We start from the raw sequence: 15,179 nt of genomic DNA, 5'->3' as shown, positions 1-15,179 counted from the left end.
CAGACAGAGCAGGTGAGAGTGTGAACTGTAGCTGCACTCCTCCATCTCTTCTTCTGACACAGTTCAGTCCAGCGGGAGGAGGAGGAGGAGGAGGAGGAAGAGGAGGAGGAGCACGTGAGGCCAAAAAGCCTCTGCTCTGCAAATGTTTAAGGCTAAAAGCGCACACAGGACTCACTCAGGACCAGGAGCAGCAGCAGCTGTGGAGGTTTTTTTTTTTTTTTCCGAGCATGAGTGCGTGGGGGATTTCACTGCAGACTGAACTGACTGACTGTTATATACATTACATCATTCATCCTCATTTTTAAAAACGAGCACTTGAGCAAGACATGGGGAAATGCAATACAACAGCTGACATCTACGGCACACAGACAGCGTAATATACTGCTTTTAACACGTGAACAGCAAATAGTGAGAGTGCAGTGTGTTGCGTCACACCTGCGATGAGTGGAAAAGAAAAAAATTGTCATGGCAAAAAAGGTGAAGCTGCATCTAAGGGCACGTTGAGGAGCCGTACGTCCAAACATCCCTTATTTTAGTCCCTTAACTTTGAAATAAGACCAGTAAACAGAAAAAAATAGGCAATTTTTTTTTTTAAACTTAAGACACCCAAGCAAAATATAATTTCCTTAAGGAGAGGATGTGTATTGGCACATCTGGCAAAGACAAGGACGAGACTTGGGGTTTGGCTCGCTGGCTGTTTCACGCATCTGAAACAGCAGTGCTTTTTGCAGGGCACTAAACATGCAGACAAGCACGCCATGTTCAAATCACTCAGCCTGGGCAGGGAGCACTACAGAAGGCTAGCTAGCACTGTGCGCAGATGCAGGCATTTAAACAGCAGAGAAGATCCAACTCCATGCACATGAGGATAAAAAAATTGCACTTCAAAAAATCATTACATTTAAAAAAAAAGAAAAGAAAAAAGGAAAGATAAGCAGGACATTTCTAGGGAATTGAAATAATCAGGTTAATCCTGATGCAGTTGTTTGATATACGACAGAATAAACCTGAAGACAGTCGTGTTTTGCAGCGAGGGGTTTGTGCATGGTGTGGTTGAACTGAAATGCAAGGCCGAGATATTCAGTCACAACTCAGATTTTACAGTGTCATTTAAGTTACAGTGTGAAACCAGTTTCCACTATTTAATCCCCCCCCAGAACTGGTCAAAACCTAATAACAGGGTCTTTAAATCCTGCATCTGATTGGGAGACAGGTGTCTGAGTGGCAGGGTGAACACACAATGAGGTAGAACAAAATGTTTTCATGAGCATCCAATCAGAGCACAGAACGCAACCGCGGTCGTCACGGTGACGGCTGATGCGCAGTGACGGGTACACGCCTCCAGGGGGCAGAACGTCACCGGCTCAGACGTGACGCCACACACACACACAAGCCAAACACACCTACAAGTGCTTTCAGATGGAAGGACTCGGTAAATGGTTTGAACCGTGAAAACAATCCAATATAAAATACAGTCATTGCCTTTTAGCTTCAGACCCAAAACCTGCAACTGTTTTTTTATCCAGTTCTTCCACAAGATTCAGCTTTAGATTTTTAAACAAGATGAATTATTTTCCTCTTGCAGCTGCACAGTAGTGATTTCTTCAGATTTGTCCAGTTTAAAGCCCCCGGGGGCGAGACAAACCCTTAGCACACTCCAGTTTGGTTTTACAACAATCTTAAAAAGTCTGATTGTACAGATCAAATGAGAATAACAGAAAAAGAAAGAAAAAAAAGGGGCAGAAAACTAGAGAATAGCTTGGGTCAGACTGTCCAATCACTTTCAAACAAGTGATGAAAAACAGAGGCTACCTTCTTTGGATTATGATTTAAAAAAAAAGAAAAAGTATAGTTCTTAAAACCATTTATGCCTAATTAAAAAAACAGCAATTAATAAGGAAGATAATCAGCAAGAACGATTGCACGTGAGCCCGGGAATGAAAGGGAAGGAATGAAGAGAAAGAGCAATAATTCCCACTCTTCTCCACATGAGCGACGGTAAGTGTTATTGCTGATTCATTTTTTGACTGATTCAGTCAGGAACTCAAAAAATCTGAAATGTCAAACACGTCCCCTGCAGCTAGCGCGGCATCCTGACGTGTTTCCTCTCCATGTTTCCTCCCTTTAGAGGACAGTTTGTGTGTGGGATGCTCAGGATGCAGCGACATGCTGGACTGTTACAGCAGAGGGAAGTCACCAGTTACTACTTTTCTCTCGTTGCATTCGTCAGTAACAATAAACCCGCTAAACGGCTGCAGGTCACGATTGTAATGGATGTTAAAAGGGTGAAGACAACTCTTGAGCACACAAACACACACACACACACACACACCAACACAGATAGGTAGACTGAAGTTGAGCTGTAAAGAGTTGCAGAGAAAACCTGCATGAGGATGAGTTATGAACAGGTATCTTGTGTGTATATGTGTTTGTTTGTGTGTTTGTGTGTATGTGTGTGTGTGTGTGTGTGTGTGTGTGTGCCACGCCCTGCTCTGCATGTTAGACCTGTGATATGATCTGCATGTTGAAACTGGGGGAGCGGGACTGCTTGGTGAGAGGAGCTCCAGGAGAGAGGAGGTCCTGGGCGTCCTCGGGCCTGAGGAGGTGCTCCTCCTTCAGGCTGATGGTGGAGTGGCGGTGGGAGCCGCCCGCCGGGAGCCCCCCTTCCTTGTCGGAGCCCCCCCCCGCCGCCGCCTCCTCCCGCTCCTTGTCGCCTCCGTTCAGGTTGAAATTCATGCAGTCAAAGGACTTGCTGGAGGAGGTGCTGCCAGTCCGCACCAGCGTGGGCCCCGCCGGGAAGCTCAGGTGCTTCTTGATGGGGCTCAGCTGGATGGCGTCCAGGTTGATGCTGGCTGGCGGCGACTGCTGCCGCTGGTGATGCCGTCTCACCACGGCTTGGTGATCCGCGGACAACTCGGCCTGTTTTTTTTCCGCCTCCCTCTCCCGCTCCTTCTCCCGCTCCTTCTCCCGCTCCTTCTCCCGCTCCTTCTCCCGCTCCTTCTCCTTGTCCCGGGACAGCCGGGCCGTGATGGCTTTCTTGATGCTGCTGCTGCTGCTGTTGAGGCTGCCGCCCCTCGGCCCCACGCCGCCGCCCGCCTTGGTGCCGCTGGGCTGGCTGCTGTTGGACGCCCCGGAGGAGAAACCCTCGTCTGGGTCGTTGACGTTGAACGAGTCTTCCCCGCCGCTCATACCGTCAGCGTCTGGACGAGAACATGCACGGACACACAGAGAGAGAGAGAGAGAGCGTGATAGACAAACAGAGAAGTTAGAAGGGAAAATCAGACTCAAACACAAACTTTAACCCTAATGCCCTAAATCATGGGTCTCAAACTCGCGGGCCAATTGCGGCCCTCGTGACGATATTTTGTGGCCCCCGACTTGATATGAAAGTTTAATGTGAGTTTTATATGAATGGCACTTTACTTGTTGTGTGTGGAAGGTCCCTTTAAATACTTTTTTGGGTAATTTTGTGTCTTTTCTTAATATTTTTGTGTCTTTTTTAAATAATTTTGTGTCTTTTAAAAATAATTTTGTGTCTTCTTTTGGTAATTCTGTGTCTTTTTTAAAATAAATTTGTGTCTTTTTTTTTTAGTAATTTTGTGTATTTTTTTGGTCAGTTTGTTTCTTTTTTGGGTCATTTTGTGTGTGTTTCTTCTTTTGGTCAATTTGTGTCTTTCAATAATTTTGTGTCTTTTTTGGTCATTTTGTGTTGTTGTTTTTTTTGTCATTTTGTGTCTTAAATAATTTTGTTTAGTTATTAGTTATTTAGTTTATTTTTTGGTCATTTTGATACTGCCTCCAGCAGCTACCAGGTAATTTGAGTTTGAGACCCCTGCCCTAAGTTATAAGGCACATTTTGATTATTAATATTTTTTAAAAAGGAAGGCTTGACACAGCATCTGCAAACAACTAATTAAATACTAATACTATTAATAGTAAAGTATAAAATAGTAAATAGTAAAGAGCTTTTATATTTTGTTTTCAGTGAAGAAACATTTTCAAATTGATTTTGTATTAGTGTATTTAAGTGTTTAACAACTCTATTCAAATATTTGTGTATTTTAGACTCATTATAAAGAAATGTTATATTTTAGTCTTAATATAATTATATCTCACTTTTTTACTTAATCACTATCTAGATAATAATTTCCCGACCAAATAAACTTGTAATTTCTATTATTCTTTTCTTCACTATTCAACACAATGAAGAAACACAAGGCTACAATGTCTCAGTCAAAGCAAACCGCAGTTACTGCAATTTTTATGATTATTTCTCTGAAATAAAGCAAAATTGAAATTTAAAACGTTGTCAAAGACATCAAGGAGTTCATTTTTAGTTGTAACTCAATTTCGACCAAAAATGTAGTTACTGCAGTTAGGCTTTGTAGGGCAGAACAGGCCTGCGACAATCTGATTAATATGAGCAATAATATTAAAAAATGTTTCATAAATAATGCAGAATAAATTAGCAGAGTGAATTAATGGCCTTCTAGCAGACCAGCACTAACTCTCACACTCAACAGACCATGCTGCTTCATTAGCTCACTCATTATGCACCAAACAGAGGAACAATTCAATACGGGACACAAAGACCTTCAGCTTTGATCATCTGATGTCATTCTCATTGACTAGAATCTGACGAGCTGTTTGTTTAGGAAAACTGTGAGTTCAATAACCTGCCTGTCTAGTAGGAGAAGTCCTATTCAATATATATTAGATTAGAAACGTATCTGGTGATAATCTGAACAGGCACAACACTGACATGAAGACACGTAAACAACAAAACATTTAATAATCCATCTTAGCCTCATTGTTTGAGAGCTGAAAGGAAAAAAGATGATAATTTGGGTTAGAAAAAAAGCATGTTATTGGCATACAGTAATCATTTTGTGCCTTTTTTGGTAATTCTGTGTCTTTTTTTGGTCATTTTGTTTCTTTTTTAAGTAATTTTGTTTTTTTTCTGTCATTTTGTGTCTTTTTTTCTGTCATTTTGTGTCTTTTTAAAAATAATTTTGTGTCTTTTTGGTAATTCTATGTATTTTTTGGTAATTTTGTGTCTTTTGAAAGTAATTTAGTGTTTCTTTTAAGTCATTCTGTGTCTTTTTTGTAATTATTTTTTTGTCTTTTTTGGTCATTTTGTGTCTTTTTTAAGTAATTTAGTTTTTTTCTGTCATTTTGTGTCTTTTTAAAGTAATTTTGTGTCTTTTTTGGGTCATTTTGATACTGCCTCCAGAGGTCCCCAGGTAATTTGAGTTTGAGCCCCCTGCCCTAAATTATATGGCAAATTTTTATTATTATTATTTTTTTAAAAGGAAGGCTTGGCACATCATCTGCAAACAACTAATTAAATACTAATACTATTAATAGTAAAGAGCCAAAATGTCACCATAACACAGAGAAAGGGCCTGATTGTTGTGATGTGAACACAAAGTCTAACTGCAGTAACTAGCAAAGGGTAAAACTGAGAAAAACTGCAAGATAAGAAACTATTACTACTACCAGAAATGATCTGGTGATAATTTGAACGGGCACAACATTGACATGAAGACACGTAAACAACAAAACATTTAATAATCCATCTGAGCCTCATTGTTTGAAAGCTGAAAGGGAAAAAGATGATAATTTGGGTTAGAAAAAAAGCAAGTTATTGGCATACAGTATGCAGGGTAAAGCCTGTTAAACAGAAGAGACAGAGGATCAGCTGTCTGTCTCCGTCATGCATCGTTGGGACAAGCAAAATTGGACGACAGGGAACCACAGGCAGCACCAGAAAAGAAATGGAGAAACCGAGAAGAAAACGGTCCGGACTGACATGCACATAACATGAGGAGAAGACACATGCTCTCCTGCCCCATCCCTCGTTTCTCCTGCAGCAGCAGCGGCCGGCCCGGCGGTCACATGGCCGGCCGGCCGAGACGAGCCTGCCAATCTGTGGAGAGCACTGAGGCGAGTCCGTACACCTCATCAGATCAATAGCACTCCAGTTAGAGCTGACAGCCCGCCAGGCTAAATAGGCCAGACTGCAAGCCGTAACAAGTCGACCCAATCCCAGATGAAGAGCTAAAAGTTCTTCAAAGCTTTGCAATTAAAGGATCATACCGGTGGTTTTTGCATGTTTTCGCCTGTTGACTACAATTTGCTTGCGTTTGTTTGTGCAGAACATTTATCAGCTTGTGATTGATGGCTGCAAAAACTTTGCTTGCTAGGTGAAAGAAAAGGTTTTTCCAGGATAATTTTTCCAAGTTCCTTAAAATTTTTCATTTGTGAAACAAGCGGAAAAAAGTTTTGTGTTAGGATAATTTTTCCATCTGAAAAAAACAACAACAGTATTTTTGCCGGTCAGTTTTTTGTCAGGGTCATGTTTGCACTGTAAACACTTGATGATGCTAATGCTAATGCTAATATGGAGCTGGGACCATTTTATAAACTCTTTCTTTATGGTGCATTCAAGGACACTCTGACATGCAAAGTTTTAGAACTGATTGTCAGAAATAATTGTATACACAAGGTATGTTTTTAGGAACTAAAAACCTAAATATATAATAAGTATATGGACCATGTGAATATGATGTGAGATTTGTAATTAAAAAAAAACAATGGAAGTGGAAACAACCTGTTCATTAAGGTGAAAGAAAAGGTTTTCAGTTTTCAATCTGTGGAAACAGTAAAAAAAAAAATGTTTTGGCATGTAATTTTTTTTTGTCAGGATCATGTTTGCAATCTAAACAAGTTGCAGATCTTGCTTGCTGTCCTTTGTGTTCAGAAAGCATGGAGAAATCAAAAATCACCTGGAAGAAAACATGAATGCTTTTAGTTCTATTTGGATTATGATCCCCCTTGTGGCCAAAATGGGTATTACAACAACAAACACTGAAAAATGATTCTGACAAAAAAAACCCATACACCTGTTGAAACTTTATTTCACCTGTTTCACCTGAAATTCTTTTTTGAAAAGATTATCCTGGCAAATACTTTAATCATGTAATTTAAAACAAAATTTAGAGATTTTTTTTTCATCTCTTGCCTCTGACGGCTTCTGTACTTTTCTCAACGCAGCAATGAAAATATCTACTTGACATCTTCCAAGTTGTATTATTAATATTTAAATCTCTTTTATTTGTAAATCTTTTTTTAAAATTGCTTTTATTTTTATACTATCATTCTGTTCTTTCGTGTTGATTTCAAGCATAAATTAACATGTACCTTCTTTATTTTTGTATGTGAACAAAAGAAAAAAAAAAACAATAAAGAGAAGTTTGAAAAAAAAAAAAGTATATACAGCTTGAGTCTGCATGTTTATTTTCACTCTGGAGTGAAATTATTGCTTCCAAGAATGGAGGATAATCTACAGAAGTTCCCAGAGAGGGATAAATGAAGTACTTATGTAAAATAAAGTAAGGTATACTGCTGAAAATGGTCGTGACGCAAGTAAACAAATGTGTAGTTAACAGGATTTAACATGCAAAGCCACCAGTATGGTGATTTCCAACATCACTGCAATGCAGCTTCAAACTAAAGGACACTTGTTAAGGTATTTCTTCCAGTAATGAACAGACACTGAGTGATGAGTGACACTTCTCTCTTATTTCTATTCAATTAAACAGCTTTAAGGATTCTTTTCACTAAATGATTTCAAAACACGTAGCAACCACACATGGTGATGGACACACGTTCAACAAGACAAAATGGGCCGTATGACAGGTCCTGGCGGTGGAGGAGCCTTTGGACTTTTAAACCATGATAATATTCAGTCTGCTCACCTGGCCTTGTCATTAGAAATGTTAGTGTTCCGGCGTTTCGTGTTTTTTTTTTAGCAGGAATTTTCAGAGCTTGCCGTAGCGTGCGCATGCATGATCGAGGGCTCGTTCCCACTCACTGAGCTGAGGAAAAGAAACGTGGCAGAACTCAAAAAATGAGCATACAATGAAGCTGCTGAGCTGCAAAAAAAAAACAAAATGGAAGAGGCTTCTTCCTGCAAGAAATGGCGACAGCAGATGGTTGCTGCTGGCCTGAGTGACCCAAAACTTGTGGCGCTGTCAAACACCGCGAGGGGCATCACAGAAACAACATGTCGGGTGCTCAGTGCCAGTTTTTGTGTAAAAAAAATGTATTTTTCCTGCTACGGGGGAAAAAAATAAATCTCAAAAAACCAATTATCAGACATGGAGAGGCGAGAAAAGCCCAGAGTTAAAAGGTCAAGCTGCAGGCTGGGCACCGCACATGCTCAGTGAGTGACAAGGGCTGCAGACTAAAGAACGTTTTGGAGGCATGATGAGGAAAAAAGAGAGGAGATGACATGATGGCAGGCTCCATGCAAAATGGCCACTAGCCAAACTTCCTTCAAACCCAGAATAGGCGACTCTTCCATTGTCGGATGAGACGAAAAATAGCAGAAGGGGGTTTGTTGTTGTTGTTGTTGAGGGGTCTTAGAGACCGGATGAGTTAGTATACTCTGGGGAAGTGAAGAGGCAGCCACAATGGGAACGGCAGAGTTAACCCGAGGGGGAGGAGGAGAGGAGGAGGAGGAGGAGGAGGAGGAGGAGGAGGGTGGGGAGGACACAGATCGAAGGGGGCACCTCCTCCTGAGACCCTCTCTGCTCTGAGCGTCCCCTGGCCCCTACCCTCAAATGTGATGGGGGGAATGATGCTGCTGCTGCTGCTGCTGTGGTGGCTGTGAGGCCCTTCTCTCTCCTCTTTGGCTGCGGGGTCCCAGGGGGTGTGGTGGTGGTGGTGGTGGTGGTGGTGGTGGTGCTGGGCGAGGCTAGGAGGATTGACGATGAGGCTCAACTCTGCATCGGTTGAGTAGTCAAAACAATCTGGGAGTCAACAACACAGACGGGGAAACGTGTTTCTTTAGTGGCAGCAGGCCCTTTAACCGACTCGGGCCTCATCATGGCCACTAGAAGACCTAACAGCTCTCTGTCAATTCATTTAAAAAAATACTAAATATAGAAAAAAAAAAGGAGCCGCCCCATTAACCGCCCACCTACTGGGTCGAATTGAGTCACTGTAAAAGAATCTACTGGCACCATTTTGTCGCGAGTTTCTCTTAAACCTTTTAAATCTAACTGGTGATACAAAGCACAGCACACACAGAAAAAAAGACAGGAAAAGAGCAATAAGGAGCACAAGCACTGCAACACACACACTATATGAGCACAGTTACATACAATAACTGACACAAAACACCATCTGGATGGAGCTAATGGTGCCACTGGTTTACAGAGAAACAGGTTTCCTTCTCACTGCTGGGGACAAACACCAGAAAAGTTTCATTCTCTCACCAATTAGTTCCCTCTTGTGGCTTTTCACTGATCGGAAAAAAAAGTGTGTAAGTTTGCAGCTTAAATCATAACTGAACACTGAACTTCTTACTCTAGCAGGAGGCTCGTTCTATACCAACTCATGTTAGCCTCCCAGTTCACCTCACTGGTTCTCTTGGCAATAAAAATTAAATGTAAAAACTATAAAAATTCATGAGGCCTTTTTAGATTCTATAGCTCAACTCAAAAACTTTTTTGGTTATTAATTTTGGCCCTTTTTAAGTATTTTATTTTTAAATCTTTACATCTTTTTCTGCAATATTAACTCTCAAAAGATTATCGAGGTCAAACATGTTTTTTAAAAACATTAAATTATAAACCTTTAAGCCCTCTTTTTGGCATTTTTGACCATTTTTCTCTCTTTTTTTCATTTGGTGATCATTTTGGCCGTGTTCCAGATTGAGGCATGACATTTTGCAGGAACTTTACTTTTTCACATTTACTCTTTTATTTCCTTTTTAGCTCAAACTCTGTTTTCAAATTGATTTTTAAAAAATTATTATTGTATTCTTTTAGTATTATTTTATTGTTTTTTTTAATTGTTTTTTATTTATAACTATATTTGTGTATGAATTTATTGTATTTTAATAACTGTACAGCACTTTGGTCAACTGAGGTTGTTTTTAAATGTCTATAAATAAACTTTGACTTGACTTTTTAAGGATTTAAAAAAAAATCAATGTAATATCTGGAATATTTAAAAAATACTAATGCAATCAAATCAATTTTGTTGCTAATCTTTGACATATCCAATACTCTAATCACTACCAAAGCCTCAGCTACCTACTATTTATTATATGGAAAATAATTCATTTTTTGTGGGAGAAAATAGCAAATAATTCAAATATATAAACTGGCCAATAAAGGGTTAAAATTCTTAAAATGATTGAATGTTTGGTAGTTTTAAAAACAATCTTTTTTGAGATTTATGAAAAAAAAAGTAAAAAAAAATATGAATGTATGGTGATTTAATAGCAGTTTTTGAATGTGTGGCGGTTAGCAAATTTGAGGAGGGTGTAAGGTTTAAATTAAATTGTATGTGAATTGTGAAATGATCAGCTTTCCGAGGCAATACAAAAACAAAACAATCTGCATCATATTTAAATTACTGATCTTAAACCATTTGATTACCTTTGTCACAAACAAGTTGCAAATTATTCTCTTAATGAACTATTTAGTACAGATTTCAACCCAATCCAGTGAGAAATAAATTAACCCGAATCTCTTTTTGTTCTGTCTTCTTCTGCATTTTGTGTGTCTAATTCCTGTTATGTTAAGCGACTTTGAGTACCTTTAAAAGCGCTAAAAAAATGGAATTCATTATTATTATTATTATTATTAATAAATAAACAAGTGATGAGGCTAAATAAGACAGACAAACAACTGAAAAATGTCTACCAAAAAAAGAGTATTCAGAGTAGACCTATAGGTTGTTTGCAGTTTGAAGTCCAATAAATTTCAGTTTTCACTTTAGATTTTTGAAAGACAACCCATGAGTTGAAGAGGGAGGCTGAGGTGAGTTTCTATGGAACGACCCGTAACATAACGCCAAACTACACTGTAGTGCTAAATCAATAACAAGGTCAATAAATAAGAAGTATTGTAATGGATCTGAGGTCTCCTGCTCCACTCCTCTGTGTGCTGCAGCCATGATGGCGGTTCCTCCTGCGGCGGCCTTACCCTCTCTCTTCCAGCGGTGGCGTCGTATGGAGGCGGTGGTGATGGCGGAGATGGAGATGCGGCTGATGGTGGGCGTCACCTCCACCTGGAGCACCTTACGGCCCCGCGGCTCATCGGGAGCCATCTCTGGCAGAGAGTTCTTCATGGCGTTCCCCAGCTGGACATCACACACAAACACACACACACACACACACACACACACACACACACACACACACACACAGATCAATAAGCAGTTAACCCTCTGGAGTTGAGCTTGAAACTTTACTACAGTATTTTTTATGATGATTATCTGAGTAAAACCAGAGATATGGTCAAATGTATTTAGTATAGAAATATAGAACCGGATGTTATCCTCATTTTTCCTCTAATATGTTATATTTGCAACCTGTGTTCACATTAACAACATTGAAAATTCCTCAGTGAGCATGATTGTGTGTTAAAAGTAAAAAAAACACAATTTTCATACTCTAAATATCAGTTTCAATTATATTATATCAATTATGTAACTTAAGAGAAATAAATGACTTAGGCAGCTTTTTTGAACATGCCTTTGTGACTTAAGCAAGATATGGTAACACTTTATTTTGAAGGTGTCTACATAAGAGTGACAGGAGTGTGTCATAAACATGACATGACAAGTATCATGAGCATTAATGTTACTTCAAAGTGCCATTAATGTTCATGACACATCCCATGTCATGTTTATGACACGCTCATGTCAATCTTATGTAGACACCTTCAAAATAAAGTGTTACCATATCTTGCTTAAGTCACAAAGGCATGTTCAAAAAATTCCCTAAGTCACATTTTATTTTGACTTAGGCATAATAAATCCTCTTAAGTCACACGCTTGACATAGGCCGTTACTTTAAAGGGGTAAAATCACATGATCTGATCAACTGAGGATGGAGGTGATTTTACCATAGGTGGCTATGAGGAGATGATTTAGGCAAAAAACCCAATTTTGACAAAAAATGACTTAGGCGATTATTTAAACAGTGTGACTATAGTGCTGTAGCTCTTACCAGTAGAGGTTGTGAGTAAAGCTCCAGCTGGGCTCTGTACAGAAGGTCCTCCAGAGCTTCCCGTCCCATCTCCCACTCGCCATTGTATCTACAAACACAAACGCACACACAGCAGCTTTAACTACGTCACATTGTGAGCTTATTTGAGTAACCGGGAGCGTCTGACAAGATGCCTTGATGTCTGAGTCACATCCCTCCGGGGATATTATTAGATATTTAGTGATGCCTGCAGCTTTGGTGAGGGCGGGAAGGAAAAGTCAGAGCAATTACACCTCTCCGTCACACCGTTCTGGTTTAACCTGATCTTTATCTTCGTTTTTTTTTAAATTTATAAAACTACAAAGTAGAGTGAAGTTTAAGTGGTAGGCACATATACAGGTGCATCTCGATACATTAGAAAATGATGGAAAAGTCAATTTTATATACTTTTCAGAGGCCAACATTTCCATATTGAACATACTTTTTAAAATTTGTCTTTTGTAATATTTTTTTTGAGACACTGAATTTTAGGTCTTTATTAAATGTAAGCCATAATCATTATAATTAGAAAAAAATAAATAAATTAAGACATGAAATGTGTCATTCTGTGTGTAATTGAGCTATATAATGTGTTATTTCCACTTTTTGAATTTAATTACTGACATGAATAAACTTTTCTATGATATTCTAATTTACTGAGATGCACCTGTACATTCCTAGAGAATTCTTTTATAAAATGCATGTAGAAAAACGGCATATTTGGTATTAATACAACTGTATAAGTGGAATATGCAGGGTTTTCCTAAAAACAGAAACAAAAAAAAGAATAAATAATCTTTCAAAATCATCACTTATCGTCTAGTGGAATTTTGCAGCAGTGTGTGTGTGTGTCTGTGTCTGTGTGTGTGTGGTGACCCTGCCCTCTGCCCGTGTTTTCTCTTTTCTTTTTATTTTGCTGTGTTCAACATTTCTGGGTGTGGTCTGGCTGACAGGGTCGTCTCAGTTGGATGCTCAGGGAGCTCCACTAAATTCTCCTGTCTGGACTGAGGCTGTATAAAGAGGACTGGATCCAGGGGCCAGGGGCCTGGTTAGGAAATCTGGGGACATTCTGGCAGCTCTTCCAAATGTTATCACACCAAATCAACCAGACTGTGATGGTGAAATTAGTAATTTTACAGGGACCGTTGCAACACTCAAAAAAAGAAATTATCTTCTGAAGTCTTGCACAGTGTTACGGAGGCCTATTGCATTCACTTAAAAAAGAAAAAAAAAAAATCTGAGTAATTCATTTTTTCCGTTTGTTTTTCCGGGTAATTATTTCTGTTTTAATGAGGGTTTTTTTTCCTGTTTTTTGGACAATTTTTTTCTGTTTTTTTGTGGCAATTCCCCCCCCCACGAAAAATAGAAAAAAATTAGTCTGAAAAACAGAAAAAAAATTACCCCGAAAAACAGAAAATAATACTCATTAAAACAGAAATAATTTCCACAAAAAAAAGAAAATCACTCAGAAAAACTGAGTTTTTTTTTGTTTTGTTTTTCAAGTGAATGCAATACGCTTCCGTACAGTTTAAGTATGAAAAAAAAAGTATTTTGGGTCCATTGGCATCATGTGGCAGAAAAATAAGTTGTAATTCCACAGCTACAATATCAACAGTGCAAGTTCAATAATAACATATACCATTATGTCAAACTGGCTTCAAAACACTGTGGCCGGCTCGACTGAAGATCTCTAACCTTGCTAATAAGATGTCGTTGAGCCGGGGACAGAGGGGCAACTTTGAATACTGTATTTACAAACCACAATGTACAAATCCTCCCCATTGTGCCTTCAACACTGCTGATTTGTATAAAGTTAATGTGCTCAAATAATATGCAAAAGTGTGAATAAAGGATGTTAAGGTGCAGGTATAGGTAAATCCACCAACTGGCGGATGACGGATGTGTTTAGCTTTGCATAGTGATGTCACAACCCCGTAGTCAGTCAAGGGGGATTAAAGGAACAGCAGCGATAAATAAATACATTATGCATTAAAAAAAAGAAGGGTAACAGCACAGCTGAACTCTCTTTGATCCGGCCCTGCACATGCAACAATCACACACACAGGCGGGGATAAATAAATAAAAGGCGTGGGTTTTCCTTTCGACTCGAGATGAAACGGGAGGATGAATGGGCAGGTAAAAACAGACTCTCTGATGTTTAAAGGCTGGAAAAAACGTCCCTGTAGAATACATTTCAAACCTGACAGGAGAGAAAATAAATATTTTTTACTGTAGAACATGTGCAATAAGCTTTTTCTCTGTGTGCCACGTGCAATAGGTTTTTCCTTTACAATGTGTCTCTGTTTACAGTCCCTTACTTTTGTGATTTGTGTGATTTCCTTTTTTGTTTGTTTGTTTGTTTGATGGGTGCATGCCGTGGTTGGTTATTTATTTAATATTTATTAGGGCTGGGACTTTAACGCGTTAATTAAGATGAATTAATTACACAAAAATTAACGCGTTAAAAAAATTGACGCATTTTAATCGCACTTATTTTTGCAGCGCGGAACGTTTCTCACTGGATGAGTTTCAGGCGGACCGATTATACTGGAGCACCAACTAGCGTTGATGAGTTGAGACAACAACAAACCACAGTGAACATGAAGGAAGAAGCTGATGAGACCTTTGGTTGGCCCCGTGGATGATGGGACATTTAGTTACTAAAAACCAACGGATGGAAGCGTGGATAAGAGCATGGTTGTGTTGCTATGCAACAAGGAATTCACATATCACCGCAGCACATCCAGCCTCAAGTATCACCTCAATGCTAAACATATAGCAGCTAGCAGCTAGTGTGCTAGCTAGCGTGGATTGTGTTTTACTTAAAAAACCAAAGTATTCTAGTTTACAGAAGGTCTACCTACCTATAGGCTACCTGGATTTATGAAATGTACTATATTTCTAAATATGCTATTGCTACACTTAATGGCAAAAACTGCACTGGTCTGTTGGACTTGAACAAAAATAAACAATATTTTTGTTGCTTAAGCTTATGTATTCAGTCATTATTCAATGGTATACTAAAAATCCATGTGAAAAAAACTACTTCTCACTGTTCTCAGGTCAAATATTTATATGTCATTAATTTCGATTAATTAATTACAAAGCCTCTAATTAATTAGATTAATTT

The 15,179-nt window shown here is 39.0% G+C and overlaps 1 protein-coding gene across 2 annotated transcripts in view; it reads right to left on the bottom strand.

Moving 5' to 3' along the window:
* Nucleotides 1-228: 228 nt before the first annotated feature.
* LOC131978546 (hyccin 2-like) overlaps nt 229-15,179 on the bottom strand; it is an 81,959-nt gene continuing 67,008 nt past the window's right edge. Inside the window, exons 10-13 of one of the 2 annotated variants that reach the window (XM_059342220.1) lie at nt 12,032-12,119; nt 11,004-11,160; nt 8,622-8,816; nt 229-3,200 (exon numbers count right to left, since the gene is read on the bottom strand). In XM_059342220.1, the coding sequence (XP_059198203.1) occupies nt 2,500-3,200; nt 8,622-8,816; nt 11,004-11,160; nt 12,032-12,119 (1,141 nt within the window). In that variant the 3' untranslated portion in view covers nt 229-2,499. The remainder of the gene's footprint in view (nt 3,201-8,621; nt 8,817-11,003; nt 11,161-12,031; nt 12,120-15,179) is intronic. The other variant, XM_059342219.1, reaches the window with a different exon arrangement.

The sequence above is a fragment of the Centropristis striata genome, chromosome 10 (assembly GCF_030273125.1).
Source record: "Centropristis striata isolate RG_2023a ecotype Rhode Island chromosome 10, C.striata_1.0, whole genome shotgun sequence".
NCBI classification, from domain to species: Eukaryota; Metazoa; Chordata; class Actinopteri; order Perciformes; family Serranidae; genus Centropristis; species Centropristis striata.
Note: the sequence above shows the minus strand (reverse complement) of the source record. Positions and strands in the feature narration are given on the sequence as shown.